The sequence below is a fragment of the Salvelinus alpinus genome, chromosome 5 (assembly GCF_045679555.1).
Source record: "Salvelinus alpinus chromosome 5, SLU_Salpinus.1, whole genome shotgun sequence".
In the NCBI taxonomy this organism is placed as follows: Eukaryota; Metazoa; Chordata; class Actinopteri; order Salmoniformes; family Salmonidae; genus Salvelinus; species Salvelinus alpinus.
The window spans coordinates 8,355,211-8,365,210 of record NC_092090.1 but is presented as its reverse complement, the minus strand read 5'-3'; the positions used below and the strand labels follow the sequence as shown (position 1 = coordinate 8,365,210).

At 44.9% G+C, this 10,000-nt stretch overlaps 1 protein-coding gene and 1 non-coding gene across 4 annotated transcripts in view; both read right to left on the bottom strand.

Annotated features, from left to right (window-relative positions):
* otud7a (OTU deubiquitinase 7A) overlaps positions 1 to 10,000 on the bottom strand; it is a 164,449-nt gene that overhangs the window by 47,530 nt on the left and 106,919 nt on the right. For all 3 annotated transcript variants that reach the window (XM_071400459.1, XM_071400460.1, XM_071400461.1), the window contains 2 exons: positions 5,988 to 6,089; positions 4,898 to 5,025 (listed from right to left, as the gene is read on the bottom strand). In XM_071400459.1, coding sequence (XP_071256560.1) covers positions 4,898 to 5,025; positions 5,988 to 6,089 — 230 coding nt within the window. The remainder of the gene's footprint in view (positions 1 to 4,897; positions 5,026 to 5,987; positions 6,090 to 10,000) is intronic.
* Positions 9,951 to 10,000, bottom strand: part of trnat-ugu (transfer RNA threonine (anticodon UGU)) — a 77-nt gene continuing 27 nt past the window's right edge. Inside the window, exon 1 of the tRNA in view lies at positions 9,951 to 10,000. This exon is cut by the window's right edge and continues 27 nt beyond it. This is a non-coding gene — a tRNA (tRNA-Thr).

Here is a 10,000-nt window from a genome sequence, read left to right as displayed (position 1 = left end):
CCACCGGGTTTACACCAGGACCCATAGGGTTTTGACCAGGACCCATAGGGTTTACACCAGGACCCATAGGGTTTTTGATCAAGACACATCGGGTTTTGACCAGGACCCATAGGGTTTTCACCAGGACCAATAGGGTTTTGACCAGGACCCATAGGGTTTTGACCAGGACACATCGGGTTTTGACCAGGACCCATAGGGTTTTGACCAGGACCCATAGGGGTTTTGACCAGGACCCATAGGGTTTTGACCAGGACCCATATGGTTTTGACCAGGACCCATAGGGGTTTTGACCAGGACCCATTGGGTTTTGACCAGGACCCATAGAGTTTTGTCCAGGACCCATAGGGTTTTGACCAAGACCCAGAGGGTTTTGACCAGGACCCATAGGGGTTTTGACCAGGACCCATAGGGTTTTGACCAGGACCCATAGCGGTTTTGACCAGGACCCAGAGGGTTTTGACCAGGATCCATAGGGTTTTGACCAGGACCCAGAGGGTTTTGACCAGGACCCATAGGGTTTTGTCCAGGACCCAGAGGGTTTTGACCAGGACACATCGGGTTTTGACCAGGACCCATAGGGTTTACACCAGGACCCATAGGGTTTTTGATCAAGACACATCGGGTTTTGACCAGGACCCATAGGGTTTTCACCAGGACCAATAGGGTTTTGACCAGGACCCATAGGGTTTTGACCAGGACACATCGGGTTTTGACCAGGACCCATAGGGTTTTGACCAGGACCCATAGGGGTTTTGACCAGGACCCATAGGGTTTTGACCAGGACCCATATGGTTTTGACCAGGACCCATAGGGGTTTTGACCAGGACCCATTGGGTTTTGACCAGGACCCATAGAGTTTTGTCCAGGACCCATAGGGTTTTGACCAAGACCCAGAGGGTTTTGACCAGGACCCATAGGGGTTTTGACCAGGACCCATAGGGTTTTGACCAGGACCCATAGCGGTTTTGACCAGGACCCAGAGGGTTTTGACCAGGATCCATAGGGTTTTGACCAGGACCCAGAGGGTTTTGACCAGGACCCATAGGGTTTTGTCCAGGACCCAGAGGGTTTTGACCAGGACCCAGAGGGTTTTGTCCAGGACCCATAGGGTTTTGACCAGGACCCATAGGGTTTTGACCAGGACCCATAGAGGTTTTGAACAGGACCCATAGAGGTTTTGACCAGGACCCAGAGGGTTTTGACCAGGACCCATAGGGTTTTGTCCAGGACCCATAGGGTTTTGACCAGGACCCAGAGGGTTTTGTCCAGGACCCATAGGGTTTTGACCAGGACCCATAGGGTTTTGACCAGGACCCAGAGGGTTTTGACCAGGACCCAGAGGGTTTTGTCCAGGACCCATAGGGGTTTGACCAGGACCCATAGGGTTTTGTCCAGGACCCATAGGGTTTTGACCAGGACCAAGAGGGTTTTGACCAGGACCAAGAGGGTTTTGACCAGGACCCATAGGGTTTTGACCAGGACCCATAGGGTTTTGACCAGGACCAAGAGGGTTTTGACCAGGACCAAGAGGGTTTTGTCCAGGACCAAGAGGGTTTTGTCCAGGACCCAGAGGGTTTTGACCAGGACCAAGAGGGTTTTGACCAGGACCCATAGAGGTTTTGACCAGGACCCATAGGGTTTTGACCAGGACCCATAGAGGTTTTGACCAGGACCCATAGAGGTTTTGACCAGAACCCATAGAGGTTTTGACCAGAACCCAGAGGGTTTTGACCAGGACCCATAGAGGTTTTGACCAGGACCCAGAGGGTTTTGACCAGGACCCATAGGGTTTTGACCAGGACCCATAGAGGTTTTGACCAGGACCCATAGGGTTTTGACCAGGACCCATAGGGTTTTGACCAGGGCCCATAGGGTTTTGACCAGGACCAAGAGGGTTTTGACCAGGACCCAGAGGGTTTTGACCAGGACCCAGAGGGTTTTGACCAGGACCCATAGGGTTTTGACCAGGACCCAGAGGGTTTTGACCAGGACCCAGAGGGTTTTGTCCAGGACCCACAGGGTTTTGACCAGGACCCATAGGGTTTTGACCAGGACCCATAGGGTTTTGACCAGGACCCATAGGGTTTTGACCAGGACCCATAGAGGTTTTGACCAGGACCCATAGAGGTTTTGACCAGGACCCAGAGGGTTTTGACCAGGACCCAGAGGGTTTTGACCAGGACCCATAGGGTTTTGACCAGAACCCAGAGGGTTTTGACCAGGACCCATAGAGGTTTTGACCAGGACCCATAGGGTTTTGACCAGGACCCAGAGGGTTTTGACCAGGACCCATAGGGTTTTGACCAGGACCCATAGAGGTTTTGACCAGGACCCATAGAGGTTTTGACCAGGACCCATAGAGGTTTTGACCAGGACCCAGTGGGTTTTGACCAGGACCCATAGAGGTTTTGACCAGGACCCAGAGGGTTTTGACCAGGACCCATAGAGGTTTTGACCAGGACCCAGTGGGTTTTGACCAGGACCCATAGGGTTTTCACCAGGACCCATAGGTTTTGACCAGAATTGTTTACAGACAGATTATTTCACTTATAATTCACTGTATTACAATTCCTGTAGGTCAGAAGTTTACATACACTAAGTTGACTGTGCCTTTAAACAGTTTGGAAATTCCAGAAAATGATGTCATGGCTTTAGAAGCTTCTGATAGGCTAATTGACATCATTTCAGTCAATTGGAGTTGTACCTGTGGATGTATTTCAAGGCCTACCTTCAAACTCAGTGCCTCTTTGCTTGACATCATGGGGAAATCTAAAGAAATCAGCCAAGACCTCAGAAAAAAAAGTAGACCTCCACAAGTCTGGTTCATCCTTGGGAGCAATTTCCAAACACCTGAAGGTACCACGTTCATCTCTACAAACAATAGTACGCAAGTATAAACACCATGGGATCACTCAGCCGTCATACCACTCAAGAAGGAGACACGTTCTGTCTCCTAGAGATGAACATACATTGGTGCGAAAAGTGCAAATCAATCCCAGAACAACAGCAAAGGACCTTGTGAAGATGCTGGAGGAAACAGGTACAAAAGTATCTATATACACAGTAAAACGAGTCCTATGTCGACATAACCTTAAAGGCCGCTCAGCAAGGAAGAAGCCACTGCTCCAAAACTGCCATAAAAAAGCCAGAGTACAGTTTGCAACTGCACATTGGGACAAAGATCGTACTTTTTGGAGAAATGTCCTCTGGTCTGATGAAACAAAAATAGAACTGTTTGGCCATAATGGCCATCGTTATGTTTGGAGGAAAAAGGGGGAGGCTTGCAAGCCAAAGAACACCATACCAACCGTGAAGCACGGGGGTGGCAGCATCATGTTGTGGGGGTGCGTTGCTGCAGGAGGGACTGGTGCACTTCACAAAATAGATGGCATCATGAGGAAAGAAAATTATGTGGATTTATTGAGGCAACATCTCAAGACATCAGTCAGGAAGTTAAATCTTGGTCGCAAATGGGTCTTCCAAATGGACAATGATCCCAAGCATACAGTACTTCCAAAGTTGTGGCAAAATGGCTTAAGGACAACAAAGTCAAGGTATTGGAGTGGCCATCACAAAGCCCTGACCTCAATCCTATAGAACATTAGTGGGCTGAACTGAAAAAGCGTGTGGGATCAAGGAGGCCTACAAACCTGACTCAGTTACACCAGCTCAGTCAGGAGGAATGGGCCAAAATTCACCCAACTTATTGTGGGAAGCTTGTGGAAGGCTACCCGAAACGTTTGACCCAAGTTAAACAATTTAAAGGCAATGCTACCAAATACTAATTGAGTGTATGTAAACTTCTGACCCACTGGGAATGTGATGAAAGAAATAAAAGCTGAAATAAATCATTCTCTCTACTATTATTCTGACATTGTAACGATTCTCTAATTCCTCCTCCTCCTCGGACGAGGAGAGGAGAGAGGGATCTGAAGACCAATGTGCAGCGAGGTATGATGACATAACTGATATTTATTGAATTACGAAACGAACACGAAAACACTTGAAAATTACAAAATAACAAACACGACGTAGACAGACCTGAACATGGAACTTACATACAACATGAAGAACGCACGAACAGGTACACAACTACAAACAAACGCTACAGTCCCGTGTGGCACGAACATACATACAGACACAGGAGACAACCACCCACAACGAACACTGTGAAACAACCTACCTAAATATGACTCTCAATTAGAGGAACGCCAAACACCTGCCTCTAATTGAGAGCCATACCAGGCAACTCTTAAACCAACATAGAAACAGACAACATAGAATGCCCACCCAAACTCACGTCCTGACCAACTAACACATACAACAAACTAACATAAATAGGTCAGGAACGTGACAGACATTTCACATTCTTAAAATAAAGTGGTGATCCTAACTGACCTAAGACAGTGAATTTTTACTAGGATTAAATGTCAGGAATTGTGAAAAACTGAGTTTAAATGTATTTGGTTAAGGTGTATGTAAACTACCGACTTCAACTGTAACTCCCTCATAACACCACACAGGAAACAACATATAACCAGGGCCCAGGTTATAGAACAGAGCACTCATGTGGAATAGCAGGTGTTGTGTGTGTGTGTGTGTGTGAGAGAGAGAGAGTGTGTGTGTACTGTGTGTGTGAGAGTGTGTGTGTGAGAGCAGGTGTTGTGTGTGTGTGTGTGTGTGTGTGTGTGTGTGTGTGTGTGTGTGTGTGTGTGTGTGTGTGTGTGTGTGTGTGTGTGTGTGTGTGTGTGTGTGTGTGTGTGTGTGTGTGTGTGTGAGAGAGCAGGTGTTGTGTGTGTGTGTGTGTGTGTACTATGAGTGTGTGTGTACCGTGTGTGTACTGTGTGTGTACCATGTGAGTGTGTGTGTACTGTGTGTGTAGTGTGTGTGTACAGACCTCTTTGTTCTGTTGTGTCTGCTGCCACCTCCACCTCCTCTTCAGAGCCTCTCTCTCCGCTCCACTCTTCATCATGCCATACAGAGACTTCCTCAGTACCAGGTCTCTGTCGTGGAAGCCCCACATCCCTAGAGACACAGAGACAGATGAGTATGCAAACACACAAACACACACACACACAGAGAGAAAGAGAGAGAGAGAGAGAGAGAGAAAGAGAGAGAGAGAGAGAGAGAGAGAGAGAGAGAGAGAGAGAGAGAGAGAGAGAGAGAGAGAGAGAGAGAGAGAGAGAGAGAGAGAGAGAGAGAGAGAGAGAGAGAGAGAAATAGAGAGAGAGAGAGAGAGAGAGAGACAGCAATACCCTAGCAGCAAGCCCTAGATCGGTCCAAGCCCTAGATCGGTCCATTGTCAACATGATTAATGTTAGCTGAATCAATATTCCCTGTTCTAGGGAGATTCCAGATCTGCTGAGGGGGTTTTCTTTTCTCTGCAGCCTGTAAGCACATTTTCATGTCTCCGAGAGTTTCCTTAAAAGTTTCCCTCATTATAAACACTACAGATAACACACTCTTTTTTTCCCATCATCAATGCTGAGCTGTTGCATGTTGCTGGGTTTATGAGCTCTTTGATTCCAGACAAACAGAGATCTCTTCTCACACTCTCTTTTTCCCCCTAACCCTCCCTCCTCCCCTCCTAACCCTCCTCCCCTCCTAACCCTCCCTCCCTCCTTCCCTTCCTAACCCTCCCTCCAAACTCCCCTCATAACCCTCCCTCCTCCCCTCCTAACCCTCCTCCCCTCCTAACCCTCTTTCCCTCCTCCTCTCCTAACCCTCTCTCCCTCCTCCCCTCCTAACCCTCCCTCCTGCCCTCCTAACCCTCCCTCCTCCCCTCCTAACCGTCCCTCCCTTCCTAACCCTCCCTCCCTCCTCCCCTCCTAACCCTCTCTCCCTCCTCCCCTCCTAACCCTCCCTCCTCCCCTCCTAACCCTCCTCCCCTCCCTCCTACCCTCCTAACCCTCCTCCTCTCCTAACCCTCCCTCCTCTCCTCCTAACCATCCCTCCTCTCCTCCTAACCCTCCCTCAGCCAGGCTCACCTAAAGAAGCAGCATGTAGCAGACAGTTGCCGTCCCCCGTGGTGGCCAGAGGAAGAAGACGCTTACAACTGGTACACATAGTGGCCCACCAGTTCAGACGACCTACACAACAGGAGAGGAGAGGAGAGGAGAGGAGAGGAGAGGAGAGGAGAGGAGGAGAGGAGAGGAGAGGAGAGGAGAGGAGAGGAGAGGAGAGGAGGAGAAAAGGAAAGGAGATAAAAGAAGGAGAGGAGAGAAGATGAGAAGGAGAGGAGAAGGAGAGAGAAGAGAAGAGGAGAGAAGAGGAGAGAATAAGGAGAGGAGAAGGAGAGGAGAGAAGAGGAGAGAATAAGGAGAGGAGAAGGAGAGAGGAGAGAAGAGGAGAAGGACAGGAGAAGGAGAGAGAAGAGAAGAGGAGAGAATAAGGAGAGGAGAAGGAGAGGAGAGAAGAGGAGAGGAGAAGGAGAGGAGAAGGAGAGGAGAGAAGAGGAGAGAATAAGGAGAGGAGAAGGAGAAGGAGAGAGGAGAGAAGAGGAGAAGGACAGGAGGAGAGAGAAGAGAAGAGGAGAGAATAAGTAGAGGAGAAGGAGAGGAGAGAAGAGGAGAGAATAAGGAGAGGAGAAGGAGAGGAGAGAAGAGGAGAGAATAAGGAGAGGAGAAGGAGAGGAGAGAGGAGAGAAGAGGAGAGAATAAGGAGAGGAGAAGGAGAGGAGAGAAGAGGAGAGAATAAGGAGAGGAGAAGGAGAAGGAGAGAGGAGAGAAGAGGAGAGAATAAGGAGAGGAGAAGGAGAGGAGAGAATAAGGAGAGGAGAAGGAGAAGGAGAGAATAAGGAGAGTTCTTAAGTTTAGTTTTTGAGTCTTTTACTTTTGGTTTTGTACACCAGCTTCATACAGCTGAAAGTACAATATTTTGGGTTATGGAAAATACATTTCACAGCTGGTTTAGATGGTACAATATTTTGGGTTATGGAAAATACATTTCACAGCTGGTTTAGATGGTACAATATTTTGGGTTCTGGAAAATACATTTCACAGCAGGTTTAGATGGTACAATATTCTGGGTTCTGGAAAATACATTTCACAGCTGGTTTAGATGGTACAATAATTCTATACACAATGACTGCATTGTTTGTCACATAAACTGGAATTAGGAAAACTATTGGAATTTTAGCAACCAGGAAATGGCGGAGCAATTTTTGCATATTACACCTTTAACAGGGGAGAGTGGAGCGAGAGTCCAGAGGGAGAGGAGCAGAGGACTGGTACAGAGGCTCTGCTCTGATAGGGACAGAACAACCTAAGTGAACTCTGATAGGCTCAGAACTACCTAGTGGTAGAGGAAGTGGACTCTGATAGGCTCAGAACTACCTAGTGGTAGAGGAAGTGAACTCTGATAGGCTCAGAACTATCTAGTTGTAGAGGAAGTGAACTCTGATAGGCTCAGAACTATCTAGTGGTAGAGGAAGTGAACTCTGATAGGCTCAGAACTATCTAGTGGTAGAGGAAGTGAACTCTGATAGGCTCAGAACTATCTAGTTGTAGAGGAAGTGAACTCTGATAGGCTCAGAACTACCTAGTGGTAGAGGAAGTGAACTCTAATAGGCTCAGAACTATCTAGTGGTAGAGGAAGTGAACTCTGATTGGCTCAGAACTATCTAACAGTAGAGGAAGTGAACTAAGGGCCTCTGGAGATGCTGTTGTCTTATCTACAGACTATCAGTAATCTGTAACCACACAGATAGATGTTGTTTTATCTACAGACTAGCAGTAATCTGTAACCAAACAGATAGATGTTGTTTTATCTACAGACTATCAGTAATCTGTAACCACACAGATAGATGTTGTCTTATCTACAGACTAGCAGTAATCTGTAACCAAACAGATAAATGTTGTTTTATCTACAGACTAGCAGTAATCTGTAACCAAACAGATAGATGTTGTTTTATCTACAGACTAGCAGTAATCTGTAACCAAACAGATAGATGTTGTTGTCTAATCTACAGACTACCAGTAATCTGTAACCAAACAGATAGATGTTGTTGTCTAATCTACAGACTAGCAGTAATCTGTAACCAAACAGATAGATGTTGTTTAATCTACAGACTAGCAGTAATCTGTAACCAAACAGATAGATGGATGTTATTTTATCTACAGACTATCAGTAATCTGTAACCAAACAGATAGATGTTGTTTAATCTACAGACTAGCAGTAATCTGTAACCAAACAGATAGATGTTGTTGTCTAATCTACAGAATAGCAGTAATCTGTAACCAAACAGATAGATGTTGTTTAATCTACAGACTACCAGTAATCTGTAACCAAACAGATAGATGTTGTCTAATCTACAGACTAGCAGTAATCTGTAACCAAACAGATAAATGTTGTTTTATCTACAGACTACCAGTAATCTGTAACCAAACAGATAAATGTTGTTTTATCTACAGACTACCAGTAATCTGTAACCAAACAGATAGATGTTATTTTATCTACAGACTATCAGTAATCTGTAACCAAACAGATAGATGTTGTCTAATCTACAGACTAGCAGTAATCTGTAACCAAACAGATAAATGTTGTTTTATCTACAGACTACCAGTAATCTGTAACCAAACAGATAGATGTTGTTGTCTAATCTACAGACTAGCAGTAATCTGTAACCAAACAGATAGATGTTGTTTAATCTACAGACTAGCAGTAATCTGTAACCAAACAGATAGATGGATGTTATTTTATCTACAGACTATCAGTAATCTGTAACCAAACAGATAGATGTTGTTTAATCTACAGACTAGCAGTAATCTGTAACCAAACAGATAGATGTCGTTGTCTAATCTACAGACTAGCAGTAATCTGTAACCAAACAGATAGATGTTGTTTAATCTACAGACTACCAGTAATCTGTAACCAAACAGATAGATGTTGTCTAATCTACAGACTAGCAGTAATCTGTAACCAAACAGATAAATGTTGTTTTATCTACAGACTACCAGTAATCTGTAACCAAACAGATAAATGTTGTTTTATCTACAGACTACCAGTAATCTGTAACCAAACAGATAGATGTTATTTTATCTACAGACTATCAGTAATCTGTAACCAAACAGATAGATGTTGTCTAATCTACAGACTAGCAGTAATCTGTAACCAAACAGATAAATGTTGTTTTATCTACAGACTACCAGTAATCTGTAACCAAACAGATAGATGTTGTTTAATCTACAGACTAGCAGTAATCTGTAACCAAACAGATAGATGTTGTTTTATCTACAGACTAGCAGTAATCTGTAACCAAACAGATAGATGTTGTCTAATCTACAGACTAGCAGTAATCTGTAACCAAACAGATAAATGTTGTTTTATCTACAGACTACCAGTAATCTGTAACCAAACAGATAGATGTTGTTTAATCTACAGACTAGCAGTAATCTGTAACCAAACAGATAGATGTTGTCTAATCTACAGACTAGCAGTAATCTGTAACCAAACAGATAGATGTTGTCTAATCTACAGACTAGCAGTAATCTGTAACCAAACAGATAGATGTTGTTTTATCTACAGACTACCAGTAATCTGTAACCAAACAGATAGATGTTGTTTAATCTACAGACTAGCAGTAATCTGTAACCAAACAGATAGATGTTGTCTAATCTACAGACTAGCAGTAATCTGTAACCAAACAGATAGATGTTGTTTTATCTACAGACTAGCAGTAATCTGTAACCAAACAGATAGATGTTGTTTTATCTACAGACTAGCAGTAATCTGTAACCAAACAGATAGATGTTGTTTTATCTACAGATCTACAGCCTAGCAGTAATCTGTAACCAAACAGATAGATGTTGTTTAATCTACACATCCTCCAGCTGTCTCATTAAACTAAGTCTAGGACTCCACGCAATGATTGACAATATCTTCTCATGACGTAAACATTTCAGTAGACGCTCTTATCCAGGGTCTCCCAGTAGTGAGTGTGTACATCCTACTGGTCCCCCGTGGGAATCGAACCCACAACCCCGGCGTTACAAGCACCATG